The sequence below is a fragment of the Papilio xuthus genome, unplaced genomic scaffold, assembly GCF_000836235.2.
Source record: "Papilio xuthus unplaced genomic scaffold, Pxut_1.1 DF826945.1, whole genome shotgun sequence".
NCBI lineage: Eukaryota > Metazoa > Arthropoda > Insecta > Lepidoptera > Papilionidae > Papilio > Papilio xuthus.
Genome location: NW_013531704.1, coordinates 4,248,600 through 4,263,935, shown reverse-complemented (window position 1 = coordinate 4,263,935; position 15,336 = coordinate 4,248,600). Strand labels below are relative to the sequence as shown.

Here is a 15,336-nt window from a genome sequence, read left to right as displayed (position 1 = left end):
TTCACAATGCTACTAAGATTAAGAAATATAATTTTAAATGTTGTTGTCTGTATACATTTGCAAAAATTGCATTTTATTTGTTAGAATATTTTTATTACAGGACAAAAGCTTTAATACGGTATCATTTTATCTACATTTTTCGACTTAAAATATTAAAACATATAAAATATTTAAGCACTGCTTGTTTAGTCATTAACATTTACAATATTTATTTAAATTTACACAATAAAACAGACACACTTAAAATGAAAATTAGTAAATAAATAGTATTAACAACAAATAAAAGTTAATTATGTTTATGCCTCCAATAAAATTAGAAATAAAATAAATAATTAAGTCATCTAAGGAAGTTTTCACAAACAAAAGTGCATTAACGATTCTGCATAAAAACATATGCCTTAACATTTAACTGCGATAAATTTGAGCGTTTTTTCAGCTTATTGCAATTCATTTATTAGTGATCAATAAAAACCCCAATTTATTATACGGATAGCGACACGAAGCTGTTGTACTGGGCGATGTTACGTTTCAAAATGTCAGCGCACAGCCCCAATACCCTTTCGAATCTATAACAAAAACAAATAATATATTAAAAATAGTATAAATAATTAATAACTAAATCGATTAATTAGCAAAAGTTACATGGTTGCAGTCCCACTAACATAGGTTAGGTTAGGTGTGGTTACATAATAAATAACGTTAGTGTTGTGTGTGGGCGTACCTGGCGCGGTCGAGCTTGACGCACTTAAGGCTGCCGGCGGCGCGCACGGTGGCAGCGCGCGGCCGGTCCAGCAGCAGCGCGATCTCTCCGAAGTAGTCGGACGGCCCTAGCCGCCCCACCTCCACCGCCTCCCCGGCACCCTCACCCCCGCCCTCACCCAGCCCGCGCTGCTGCAGAACCACCGCAGTACCTGCACACAACACACTATAACTATAAGGATCTCAGATTCGGGATTAAAATATTTGTTATAACATTTTTGTTGCAAATATATTTAAAACAATTAGAGAACTGACCTTCGACAATGATGTAAAAGTCGTTCCCGGGCTCACCCTGCCGAACTATAGTTTCCTCGTCATTGAATGAAACTGGCTCCAGTGCATCCGCCACCGTCAATCGTTCCCATTTCTCTAAGCTCTCTGAAAATTATTAAAAAGTTGATATTAAAACAATAAGATGTAAAGTACAAAATTATATTAATTCAAATCTTCGCGAGAATTACGGTGACCACAAAATGTTACAAATCTTCAATTGTATAATTGCAGTTACCTTTTGCTGTCGTGTATGAAACACTATATCTTACCTAGAATGGAGACTCTGGAGAGGAACTCGTCGTACATGCGTCGCTTGCGTATAGTAGAGCCCATGAGGATGCGGCGGTAGGAGTCGCGGTCGAGACCCCACAGCTTGAGGCGCGAGCGCGCGCGCACCGTAGCGGCTCGCGGCGTGCCGTAGATCAGCGCCAGCTCACCGAAGCTGCCGCCCTCGCCGATTGTAGTCACCAGCTCACCGTTAACTAACACCTGCAGTAAGCAATAACTAGCTATACCTTTGTTGCAAAATAAGGTAGAATTTTGTAAACAAATGTACATTTTCCATACACATTATTTCATAGTTTTCCTTTCATTAAGAATTTTCTTGTTTGTGTCTAAATTTAGGTTATTGACTTAAAAGTTTTGTTAAACACATTAAATTTAATCAATTACTTTAAATAATAGATACACATACCTCAACTTCGCCAGAATCGATTATATAGAAGTTATCACCCTCATCACCCTGACGGATAACAGTCTCGCCCTGCAGACACTGCACAGGGAACATGGCGTCGAACATGTCGGCTCGCTCCGACTCGTCTAGGTGTGTGAAAAGCACATTGGATGCGATCGCTCGCGACAGTGCGCCCATCGTTTTGTAGTCTTTTGGCACCACCTAAAATAACAAAAAGAAATATGTATTTAATATTCTAAATATTAATTTTTTGTCCATAATTGCATAACATACTTTAATATTACCTTTTTAACATAACTGGTTGCATCTTCCTCTGTGACGGGTTCAGCGCTGATGCCCCCGCGGCGACGCGGCGGCTGTCCGGCGGGCAGAGGCAGGGGGGATAGCTCGCCATCACCCTCGCCCTCTGACGTCGCCGCGGCCGCCGCCGCCGCCTTCACTTGCTCCTACCACATCAAAATAGTATAAGGATATATATTTGGTACAAATAAAAAAGGTAAAAAAATATGTAAATTTGTTTATTCACACTACATAATGTCCAAATTTTACCAATTTTAGTCATTTTAATGTTTACATTTTATTTTTATTGTTGATCTTAATATTTCTTGTTGCAAACAGAACTAATTATAAGTTCTGGGAGATTCTACAGGTTGCCTACATATGTACCACACTGCGGAATCAAGATGTGCCGCTAGTAACAAATGATTTAAACATAAAAAAGTGTATTTGCTGCTGTAAGATGAGTTGGATATAATGTTTTTTTCTTTTAAGATAGGAACATTCTATTTTATTTTATCAAAGTTTAGTTACCACCCAATGTTATATTACCCGTTATTTAAGAATTCACAAGTCCTCAACAAGTCCCATTTCATCAAACCTAATCTTGCTTTAGAATATTTTGATTAGACAAAGACATAATGGCGTGTTATGAATACTATGGATAATTGATTTATTTAGCAATCACACGATTGTTTCCTTAATATTGATGAAGCGTTACAAGAAAGGTTTGTATCTAATATATCACGAGACTTACTACCTTATTTTTCTTCATCTCTAATTGTTAATGAGTTCATTATTGACACAATTAAAAAATATCATAACCTTTATACAACTAACCCGTTCCAATTTTTGGAAATATTGTCGTAAAAACGTGACTGGATTTTCAGGTTTATTTAAGCAAAGTTGAACAATACAATCTTTTAAAAGCAGTTGAATATTATGGGTTTGAATGTAACTTTCACATTGATGTAAACATTGTTGTTCCTCCATTGATTCCATTTCTACGATTATGTCAAATGTCAAAACCCAAAGAGTATATTAGACCTAAACGATGGTCTATGATCCCTCCATAGACTACTTAGCGAAGAGTAAATAAATAAATCCACTCTTCAACTTAAAAATTCAGCAGGTAACAGTACTGAGTGCACACGGACTGCTTAAAAGCTACGTGGTTAAATAAATCTTAACAACCGTTCGTTGTATCGAGATGTTGTGTAATTTTTTGTCATAGCAGAATACGCGCGATGGTTTATGAGTAAATGTGGTTTATGGTATGGTAATGGCAGTTTATGGTTATAAATAGACAATCTTTTATATGCTCTTTGGTTATGGGTCGCGTTTGAGTTTTGCGACAAAGATGGATGCCGAAAGTGTGGAAGCCGGTGATAAAAATCACTTAAACAATGTTTTATCAGAAACCGAGATTGCCAATTTACCAAATGGCGTCGCAAACAAAATCAACACATATATTGATACAAAATTTGAGGAATACATGACCTCCAAGGCTCTTCTAGAAACCAGCAAAACACAAATTGGTAAGAAACCGGCCTTTTTTGTTGTAAAAGCTTTCGTGTTCGTTCATACGGTTATTAGTCAATTTTAGTAATTTCTTTGTAAAGCCATAACCACCAACAATTATTTTTGTGGGTAAGATTTGTATGTATTGGTCTGTGCATTGTTCATCACATACTGTTTTTCTAGTCACATTTTTATGCATAAACTACTAAAAAATATTAAACAATCATTCTTGTATCAATTGTTTTTTGAAGCTTCTAGGTTTTGCATTTTGAAAGAAAAAACATACACCTAAAATCAAACCACAAATCCTGCTTTGACCACCATTTGTTAAAAAATATGATAATTGTAATGGTAATAACCTTTAAAAAAGCTGCGGTCTTGTTATAACCAAACACGAATTTTTGAAGAGCATTGGTTGCTGTAATATTGAAAATTCAAATATATGCATTCAGTTCCAACACTCTTCAGTAATTGATGTGGTTGTTTTTGTTTATCTTGCCTTGGCACCTTTTTTGTATGTATAATAGTATCAGTATGTTGATACTTTACCTTTCTGAATTATACAGCTTAATATTATAATTTTTAAGGTTTTGGTCCTCCATATATCCTTGGTCCGCCATAATAATATTGTTTAATGTACCTACATATTGATTTAAATAATATTATTAAATATGTTACTCTTTTATAAAACACATAGCTTTTTTTTAATTACCACAAAAACATTAGCATTATCTGTTGCCAGTACTGATCATGTTTTGAAATAAAATAATGCAATGTATCTAGAAGAACCTAATTATTTGTATATTGTAATTAATCTGTCAGTGTGTGTGTATATTTACATGCAATATATTGCTTGTAAAATTGATTCTACATGTTCTATTCCTAAAATTTGCAATGACATTTACCTACTCAGCACCCATTCATTTCATCTCCATATGGCATAGCTTTCAGCTTTCATTAATAAAAGGTCTCATAGTATTGTGTCTGATCATGTCATGTTTTTACAGAATTTTAAAAAAATTAACTTGTTATTCATTTGAGTAAAAAAAAATAATGATTACATATTTAAGTTCTTATGTGAATTCAATGTAACCTGATTTTTTTCCTGATAATTAAAAAATATCGTATTAATTCTATAAAACTTGAGAGGAATAAAATGTTTTTTTTTTATATAAATATGAGTGTGACATTCATTCATTATTTTCTGACACTATTTTGTCACATATATTTTGTTAAACACCAGGAAATTTAAACAGTAATATAATAAAAGTCAAGCTTGAATCCACTGCTTGACATAATATGTCATGGATTTAATTGTAATCCTTCAGTCTTTCCATTATCTGTTTTTTCTAGCCATATATATGATCCTTATTTTACACTAGTCTTTGAATAAGTCTTTGTCTGCCTGGATTTTAAATCATAATCTATCTCAGTGGTAATATGATATATTTCTAAAGCATTTGTAGAATTGGTATTGTAGTTTTGTGTTTATTCTCCATACAACATTTTAAAAATTCCTCTTTATAAGTGTAAAATTTTAATTTCTCTTACTGTTATAATGTTTCAGATGACAAGATAACAGCAGCAGAGGCAACAATATTAGAATTGAAATCAAAATATGAAGTAACATCCAAAAAATTTCAAATTGCCGATGAAACAGTTGCTGAACTTGAAAAGCAAGTAGGGACTCTAACTGCAGATTTAAATAAAGCAAATGAAAAAATTGTTCAATTGGAAAATGAAATAATTTCTCTTAAAAATGCTAGAGATGCTGCAGTTGATGAACGAAATGACCTGACCCATATTTTGGAACGGCGAAATGCCAAAATAGAAATGTTAATTGCTAATGAAACTTCCCTTTCTGAACAACTGCGTGCTGCTATTGATTCAAAATGTGAAGCACTTACATTAAATAATGATATCCAAAGTAAGGAATTAGCTTTGCAATATCGCGAAAAACGTATGGAGCAAGAAAGGGTTCTATTAAACACTCAAATAGCTAGTCTCACTGAGGAAGTTAATAGTTTAACTTCAGAATTACAAACACACAGATTAAATAATACAAGCCGTTTAGTTGGTTTAGAAGCAGAATTATCCAAAAAAACTGAAGAATTGAAATCGGCTAATGACACCATTGAACAACTCAATGAAATGAAGAAGAAACTAACTGATCGTGCCGAAAATCTTAGTCAAAGATTAGTGGAACAGAGAGATATAGAAAAGAAAATAACTGAAAATTACAAAACAGAACTTGAAGCTAAAACTAAACTTGCTGATTTATTAAAAACAATGCATGATGATTCTGAAGCCAAGGCCACAGAACTTAGTGAAGGCATAAGCGAGCTACAAAAACTCTTGAATGAAGCTACTGAGAAATATGGCGAATTAGAAACAAAATATAAACAAGCGGAAAAAGACCATGAAGAATTAATGGAAAAGAAAAATGAGGTAATATCATCACTAAAAAATGAATTGGAACATGCTAATGATCTAATTAAAGCAGCAGCTGCACAGAACTTAGATATGGCACTTAGCGATTTGGCACCATCTGCGGCAACTGCAAGTAAACTTTTAAAATCTGGAATGTCATTGACACAGATTTATTCGCAATTAGTTAAAGTAACTGATGATTTAAGTCGAGAGAAAGAAGAGAATAGAAGACTTACAACAACAATCAATAACATTGTTCAAGAATTGGAAGAGAGAGCACCTATGTTACAAAAACAAAGGGCTGAGTATGAGGAGACTTTAGATTGCAACTCAGCTTTATCACAGCAAATCGAATTGTTAACAATTGAATGCAATAGGCTTAGAGATGATTACAATGAGGCATCTAGACTTTCAAATCATTACAACAGAGAAAATGTCAAATTAAAAGGAGAGTTAGCAGATTTAGGTAGACAAGTTTGCTTTTTATTAAAAGAAATTGAGCACAGTCGAGGTGGGTTATTAAATGGTGACCATGATGCATCCCATGCTGAATCAAACACCTCAAATGCTTCAGATAATAATTCCTCACGAATTATGTCTAAAACCCTGGTGACATTCAGTGATATTCAAGAATTACAATCTAATAATCAAAAACTTCTACGAATGATTCGTGAACTAACTGACAAGCAAGAAGAGCTTGAAAAGCATAAGGAGCAGTTTGAAACTGGAGAAATGCAGAATAAAATAGATTCCTTAAAAACTCGCATATCAGAGCTTACTGAGGCCCAAGATAGGCAGACGAAAATGGTTACTGGTCTTATAAGACAACGTGATATGTTTAAAAAGTTGTATCACGACCACATGAAAGGTAAGCGCCATGAATTGTCATCTGTATTAGACACTTCCGATTTGGAGAAAGGAGACTCCTTTGAGATGGACCAGACTAGACCAGAAAAAACTTCTAAACCTTCACAATCTGATGTATCATTAGCCTTCGAAATTAAATACAATGAAACAGAAAAACAACTTGAGCTTCTAAAGGAAGAATTCAAAACCTATAAAGAGGAAAAAGTTACAAATGAGAGGATGTTATTTGAACAAATTGACAATATGAGACAAGAAATATCAAAATTAACAGCTGCAAATAGCAAATTTGCCTCTACGGCAGAATTTAATAATGAAAGACTTAAAATTTTGCAGACGAATATTGCAACTTACAAGAAGCAAATTAGCTCACTGGAAGAAAAAAATAAAACATATAATGCCACAATTGCTAAGCATGAAGTGTCATTACAGCACTTAAGAGATGAGGCATTAAATTCTCAAAACAAATTAGCTACAGCTGAAATACAGTTGGAAAATTTAAAACTGGAATGTAAATTACTAAAAGACACTGAACATAGATTGCAAACTGAGAAAGAAATATTAAATCGCGAAAGGCAAGGACAATCACTGCTACTTAAAAATTTGGAACTTGTTAAAGCTAGTGTAGAACGTTTAGAAACAGAAAATCGTACCAAAATAGAATCGCGGTTGGATGAAGCTACAAGAGAATGTTCAGCGATACGTATGAGACTTCAAGAAGAGCAGAATAGATTCAGGGAACTAGCTTCACACCTTGAACGCCAAACAGAAACTGCTAAAGAGAGGATGGAAGAGGAGAAAAAAGCAGCTGATGTAATGAGAAAGGAAATTACGATTCTAAGGAACGACTTAAGCGAAAAAAATAAAGCAAATGAGGAACTTGCTAGGAAACTTAAAGAGGCCCTAGATCCTAATGTAGACAATACATTAGAGTCACTCAAAAAAATAAAGGAATTGGAAAATAAAATATCTGATAAAGATGGTGAAATTAAATCACTCACAGATCAATTAAATAACGCAAAGGAGCATGTAAAACAGTACTGTGACATTTCGGAAGGTGCGGAAAAGGGAATAAAATCTCTTAGTGATGAATATGACACTTACAAAACTGCTACTGAAATAAAACTTGCTGAATATTCTCAAAAAGTACAACAATTAGAGGAAAAATGTTCAGAACTAGAAGCTGAATTATCACTCCAAAACAATGGGGAGTACGCCAGTATCAATATTAATTTGAAAAATGAATTAGCTAATTGTAAGCAAGAGTTAGCAGTTGCATTATCAAATTTGGAGTCAAATCGCACAGATTTGGAAAGTGCTCGAGCTGAAATCACCAAACTATCTGAGGCTGTCCAAAAAGCTGAGGACAAATACACACATGAGATGATATTACATTCATCTGATATTCAGACACTCGCTCAAACCAAAGAAGAGTTATCAAGGGTTCAAAATGAACTAAATGAATTAGTTGCATTGAAGAATCAGACACTTGAAAAATTAGAAGTAGAAAAGGCCTCATGGCTTGAAAGACAAAAATCGCTCACAAAAGAAAATGAAGAACTTGTACAAAGATTTAAAGATATATGTGAGCAAAATTCCGTCTTACATGACCAGATCCAGGCTTTGGGTACACAGTTATCTGTCGCCCATGCATCACGTTCACATTCCGAAAGCCTTAATGAGTCTGCCAACGATTCAAATATGAGTGTGTCGGTTAACGAAGATGATGCCAAATCGTCTGAACAGATGTACAGAATTGTGAAATTCTTAAGAAAAGAAAAAGATATAGCCCTAGCTAAGTTTGATATTTTACAAGCAGAAACTATGAGACTACGATCACAACTGGAAATTACTGAAAAACAACTTGATGAAGCAAAATTAACTCTTGCCGCCGAAAGAGAAAAGTATGAAGTTAGCTTGGTGACAGTAAATAGGCAGTCAGATATCTTGAGGAAAGTAGAGACCCTTGATGCTTTAACTGATAGCAACAGAGTTCTAAGAGAAGAAAGGGACACATTGGCGTCTAGAGTAGAAGAACTTACTAAAGCTACGAAAGCTTTGGAGGAGCAACTACACCCACTGCAAGAAAGTGTAGCTGATTTAACCTCCAAAAATGAAACCTTACAGTCGGAAAACACATCTCTAAAATCTGACTGCGCAAGATGGAGAACAAGAGTAAATGCTTTAGTTGAGCGTGCAAATAAAACAAGTCCTGAAGATTGGAAACGGCTACAAAATGAACGGGAAACTCTTGCCAAAATGTTGACAAATGAAAAAGAAGCTCTTAAAAAAGTCAATGAGGAATTGGGGGCTTTAAAAATTGAAAAGACTAAATTGGAAGAACAGTACACTATATTATCGCGACAACAAAACCAATTAGTTGAAGAAAATAAGAAATTAAATGAGGAAGTGCAGACACTTAAAGACGATATGGCGCGTCTTACGGAGGAACTAACTAAAATAAAAGCAGCACACGATAATCTCTCGGAAACCAATGTAAAATTGTTAGAAGACTTGAACGACAAAGACGCTTCTTTAAGCGATATACGAAATAAAGAATTACAAATTCGAAAAATTGCCAAGAAGTACAAAGGGCAATATGAAGAACTGGTTAAAACCGTGGACGAAGATAAAAAGAAAAGTGAAGGCGAAGCGGCCGCTGCGGGGGTAGCGTTGGCCGAGACTTCTAAGAAAATGGAAGATCAATTGAGTGACCTCCAAGGCCAAGTACAGGGAGAAAAAGCGAGCAACGAGAAGCTCAAGCAAGAACTCGAAACATTGCGCACGGCTAATATGGACAGGGAGGAAAAGGCGAAACAAGTTTTAAAACAAGCAAAGAGCAAAATAGTACAGCTTACCGAATCGAAAAACAGCTTAAGCCGAGAGGTAGATGAATTACGAAGTAAAATCGGTGCGATCGAGCAAAGCACGCGCGAGGAGCTCGAGGTTCGGATAGCTTTACTAAAATCTCAATACGACGGTCGACTGTCTCGTCTGGAAAAGGAAAAAACTGAAGTACAAACTGAGAAAACAAGAGAAGTCGAAGCTCTCCTCCAAAAAGTGAATATGCTTCAAAGACAACTGGCAAATCAATCTTCCGCGGGTAAACAGCAAGCCACGACAGAGAAGGTCACCTCGGATCCTCCGACAGCTAATATAAAACCGATGGCAGGTAAATTATTCACAATTATTTACATTATGTATTAAAATTAAAACAAATGTATTTTGAATTGATTTTATTTAGTTGAAGAAATGTTGCATTATTAAAGTTATCTTTTACGATTAGTAAGTTATATATATTTGGGTGAAACAGGCGTGGCGCAGCAGAGCGTGACGGCGAGCCGGCGCGGCGGCGAGACTCCGCTGGCGTCAATCCGGCCGATGGCGCAAGTGGGACCGACCGCGCCGCACGACGCTCACACCACCGAGTATATGCCGGCCTCCTCGTCGCGTCCGTTGCAGCGCGCTGCTCTCGCGCCCGCCGCCTCCGCATCAGCATCCGCCACCTCCGCAGTCGCCGCCACCTCCGCTTCTGCTTCCGCACCGCCAGAGTCCACTCAAGTATTTTATTTTGTTATAATCAATTGCTTTACGCTAATATAATTATAAGACTTTACTTTAGAAATAGTAAAAAGAAAGAAAAGGATATCTAATAATTTCTGGGCCATTATTTCTATATATACGTATATCATTTATATCAGTCCATATGCCCGCACGTTTAATCTATTTAGACTCATTATTTAGATGTGGTTATATCTATTCTTATTTGCAGGACATGGACACGAGCGAGGCTGGTATGGGAAGCTCCGGATCTAGTGACAACAATGCTCAGTCTTCTTCACATTCCCAGGCGCCGCAGCAAGTATGTCTCATTTTTATGCAATTATAAAAATGATTATCTTAAGAAGAATAGTTATTAAAAAAAAACGTATTGTTCTTATGTATGTAGGCGGTGGCGTTAGTAATGCCTCGCATCGAGGTGCCGAGCGGCGCGAGCGGTGCGACCACAGCCAGCGCCGCCGGCAGCTCGCCCGCGCCCAGCGCCGCCGCCACCCCCGCGCCTACCGCCGCACAGCCCGGTAACTTTTATATTCGACATAGCACCACTTAAAACGTGTCCATTTATGCTCTCTCTCAAGTGTCCCTTATGAAGTACGAAAATAATGCAAATTTAAATAACAGGCGCCTCAAGCGCGACGCCAACGTCGGCGGCGGTGGCTCAGACGTCTAGCGGCGTCAGCACCTCGCACACGGCGCCCGGAGTCAGCACCTCGCACGTGGTGCCCGGCGTCAGCACATCACACGCGGCCCCCGGCGTCAGCACGTCACATGCGGCCCCCGGCGTTAGCACATCCCAGGCGGTGCCCGGCGTCAGCACCTCGAATGCTCCGCCCGGCGTCAGCACGTCTCATCCCCCAACAGAAACTCGACCAGCCAAGCGACGTCTGCAAGCCAGACCGGTCTCTTCGAAGAGGACTCGCGTACAGGTATTGCTCACCGTGTACTCTTAGAATGCAACTATTTTAAATGTGATTTTTTTTATTCAGATATGGCATAAAACTATTCGCCTACCTATCTCACCCTTTTTTACCTATTTTATCTCACTTAATAATACAATTTTGCAACACTTTTGTTGCACTAGTTTGTTACTATTACTATAGTCCTAGTCGTTTTATGAAAATATTTAGTCGATTGTTTAAATTATTTAGGGTTTCGAAAGATCAGTGGAAGTAGAGTACCAGGTGCCGACATCGTCACGCTGCGACCAGGATGACGAGGGCGTGATCGTGGTGGACTCTGAGGAGGATGACGAGCGATGCACCGGCACCATGTACAGGGTATATGATCCTTTATTTGTCGTCCATAATTGTTATAGTTTTGCTGCTTCAGTAACATCATAGAAGTTATCCATGACTGGAATTGGCAGGAGCAGCTTTGTATTGTGGAAATATTATAGGCTACTTTTTAAATTTTACACTAACAACACACACACTTATTGTACAGGAAGCCGAAGATGACGAAGAGGATATGGAGGAAGAGCAAGAAGAAGAGGGTGGCGAGGAGGAAGAAGCAGAAGGTGACGATGGCGAAAACGCCGCTACTCAAGTAAGCGAATTATTGAAAAGCATCCAGTTTTGAATAAACAATAACATCACATTAAAATTTATGTATGTTAAAATGAACAATGAAAGTATTTGCGGGGGTGGTAGAACATTCTTGGCACATGAACATAAGCAGACGTGACCTTTGGGTTGTAAGTAAATGCTTATATAATAATGTGTTATGTGCTAGGATTCGCCGGCGCAGTCCCCGGAGGCGGGCGGCGCGGGTGAGGAGGGTGACGATGGCGAGGACGGGGAGGAGGTGGAGGGGCGCGAGGCGGGCGGCGCGGCGGCGGACGCAGCGCGCGAAGCCGACAGCGAGCCCGCACCACACCATCCGCAGATAGAGGCCATCAGCAGCGGCACTGAGCGTGAGTGCCAGCCGACACACGACAGACACACGGAAATATCGCACACATATAAGAGCGATATTATTGCCCCAACAAACTTAGATTTGAATGTGTTGTTTATGTATTTGTGGATACGAAAGAGAATGTTAATGTGCAGCGAGCGGCGCGCTGTCTCTGGGCGGGAGCGGCGGCGACGACGGGGACGACAGTATCGTGCCATCCACTCCTACGCTCTACGTGCCCAGGCGAAACGACGGGTAATCTGTCGCTGCCTTGCTAAATATCCTACGTTCCTAAAAACCTAAAATGCTTTGTATTATAGTTTATAAAATGTTCAAAATTATATCACTTGTACTTACTCTAATTAATTAATAATATACGAAAGTAGAAAAGTACGAAATGTAGAATGGAAATTGATTGAAAATCAAGTTTGGTCCATTCAGAATTTTACCACCATATAAGTAAGTTTAATTGTTTAATGCAGGTTTGGTGAGGCGGTAGTGTCGCCGCTGGGCGCGGGCGGGGACGCGGAGGCGGCGGGCGGCGCGCGCTTCACGTTCGCGGAGGGCGCCGCCTCGCACCACGACACGCACGCGGACCTCGCCGCCGCCCTGCCCCCGCCACACGCCGCACACGCCCCCCAGCCCCACACCGCCCGCTCGCACACCGACCGACGTCAGTACACACACACACAAACACACACACACATCAATTAATAATCGTTTGTGTATTTTATCAAGTTGCAAATGCTTTAGATGCAAAAAAATATATAAGTTTTTAAAAAGTATTAAAAGTCTTCTACGAATTAATAATCCAGTGCTACATTGAAGTAACAGAAGTCGATTTTTTCTGATATAAAGGTATTTCTGTTGTTAGGTTCCGAAGGCACGGAGTCGCAGTGGGAGGAGTCGCGCGCGGAGGAGGAGGCGGCGGCCGTCAGCTCGCAGGGCAGCGAGCCCTCCTCGCCGCAACAGGTCACTTGCCCTGCACTACACTTTTAAGAATGGAATTTTTTAGCCTTAAGCCCATATTTACTTTGTGAGATAATGCATAATTCTCGTCTTATTGTACACTACTTCCTCGTTTGGTTCCATAAAAAATGTATACATTAATAGTTGTATGGTATTGTGATGGTAGCCGCCACAGATAGCGGAGGAGGGACGCGAGGCGGAGGCCAGCTCGCCCGCGCCCGTCCTCGGCACGCGCCGCCCCGCGCACTCACCCGCCGTGCACTCCCCGCACCAGCGCTGGATGCGTGCCGCAGGTACATTCACTATACTATGTCTCTCAAAACTGTCACCATGGTCTTCACTGAAAACCCATCAGGAGTCTGCATTAGCAGTGAATAAAGCCTTACTCAACGAAATGTAATGCTTATCTTTCTATTTTTCCCTTATTAGATCTAATCTTAACCATAACTCCACATGTTTTGGAAATGGGAAAAAAGTAGAAACTTAGCACCATGGATTACCAAAGACAAAAAAATGGTAATCTCTGCTCTAAACAATTTTACGGAGTGACAAAACACCCACAGAACGGTACCAAGAGCGCCAATGTGTAATGCAGATATAATGTGATTATTTCCAACATCGAGAATATTACAAAGTTCATCGCCACACCTTTAGGAAATAAAACCAGTTTTATATTAATAAACGGCCCACACTAACCGACCGCAATCTGTAACAAATTTTAGTGGTGCATCGCCCGATATGTACTTCCATTATTTCATAATGAACATTCTTTCAACCTTATATTTTAACAACTTGCACTCAACCCATTTATTTCAACTATCTTGGTATGTTTTTTAACAAATATAATGTGTGCTAAGAATTAAGTATTTTTACGTACCTTCTTATCACGGCTATTTATGGCATCTGATAAAGTACAAATGTGTGTTCTTTAGGATTTATTAAATCACAGTCTACGTCAAAAGTTGGTACTCTATTTCTTAATGTTTTGTTTTTGTTATGAATATAAAAAAACTACATATAAGAAACATTTGTACATTTTGTATAAAGTCTGCAGAATAATTTGGAACATGTCAAGGATTTGGTACATGAGCGATGTTAATGTTTTTGTTGCAGACAGTGAGAGCGGAGCGCGCGGGCGCGGCCTAAGGCCTAGAGGCCGACCGCCACGTAGGTCTCATTACATGAGGTTCTAAATAGATATTCATTGTTACTTTTTTTTAATATAAACCTATTTACTTTAAACATTTCACTAATAAGTTATAAAATTGGTTCGATTTAAAAAAGCATTTTTATAACTTTGGAAAAATTATGTTTATTGTCAACATTTTCTACACTTTATGTTGCTCATAAATATTTTACATCATTAGTGTGATGTGGCTGAATAATTTTAATAATTTTATGATTGTAAGAGTATGTGATTGTTTTATAAGAATATTGATGTGTATAACTGGCATTAGGATTAGTTCAATGTCTCCTTTACGTAAATAGTATGACTCAATGGAATAGGTTAAACATACATATATTCAATAGTGTTTAGAAGAAATAGTTTAAATGTTTTAGCCACTCAAGGCATCTTATATTAATTAGACATTAATTATTCATCTCGTATTCTGTAACATCACCGACATTTTAATCTTTGTGGTACTAGTGTAAGAACATTTCCAAACATTAGTATTTTATTCCTAATAAATTTATTCCAACAACATGTGTTTTATTCATCCGTTAAAAACAATGTTTATTCTATACCTAGTGGTCCGCGAGTCCGTCCGCGCGGGATTAAAAAAAAACTTAATTGTACCCTATTTGTTCTTCCAGACTGTGTTGTACATCTATGCCAAATTTCACCAAGATTCATGCAGCCATGCATCTGTCCAACAAAACATTCGCATTTATAATATTAGTAAGATATCCGAGGAAATATAGAGTTCACACTGCCGAAACGTGTGTAAAAATATTGTCATCCTCACAATCTGTTTAAATAAAACAGAGATAGCAATTGTTTGTATGTGTCTTTCCAAAATAAGGTAAATGGTGCTTGCCTTCACTACACTTATACAGTTTATGTGTGCCGCATACTTAATCCACAATCGTATTAT

General features: G+C 38.0%; 2 protein-coding genes across 3 annotated transcripts; one reads left to right on the top strand and one right to left on the bottom strand.

Annotated features, from left to right (window-relative positions):
* Window positions 1-280: 280 nt before the first annotated feature.
* Window positions 281-3,031, bottom strand: Pka-R1 (protein kinase, cAMP-dependent, regulatory subunit type 1). Its single transcript, XM_013316490.1, has 7 exons — window positions 2,843-3,031; window positions 2,011-2,172; window positions 1,727-1,927; window positions 1,302-1,521; window positions 1,015-1,137; window positions 722-911; window positions 281-566 (listed from the first exon to the last, which is right to left on the bottom strand). The coding sequence occupies exons 1-7, from the start codon at window positions 3,002-3,004 to the stop codon at window positions 482-484; spliced, it is 1,143 nt and encodes a 380-aa protein (XP_013171944.1). The 5' UTR covers window positions 3,005-3,031; the 3' UTR covers window positions 281-481.
* A 299-nt stretch (window positions 3,032-3,330) lies between these two features.
* LOC106121205 (nucleoprotein TPR) lies at window positions 3,331-14,943 on the top strand. Of its 2 annotated transcripts, none has more exons than XM_013316738.1 (14): window positions 3,331-3,540; window positions 5,091-9,989; window positions 10,131-10,378; window positions 10,590-10,679; window positions 10,767-10,896; window positions 11,000-11,304; window positions 11,527-11,655; window positions 11,822-11,923; window positions 12,110-12,290; window positions 12,427-12,526; window positions 12,754-12,944; window positions 13,146-13,243; window positions 13,416-13,533; window positions 14,354-14,943. In XM_013316738.1, exons 1-14 carry the CDS (start codon window positions 3,363-3,365, stop codon window positions 14,431-14,433), a joined length of 6,849 nt encoding a protein of 2,282 aa, XP_013172192.1. In that variant the 5' UTR covers window positions 3,331-3,362; the 3' UTR covers window positions 14,434-14,943. The 2 variants fall into 2 exon arrangements, with proteins under 2 accessions (XP_013172192.1, XP_013172190.1); XM_013316736.1 differs by having other exon boundaries at window positions 13,407-13,533.
* Window positions 14,944-15,336: the final 393 nt, after the last annotated feature.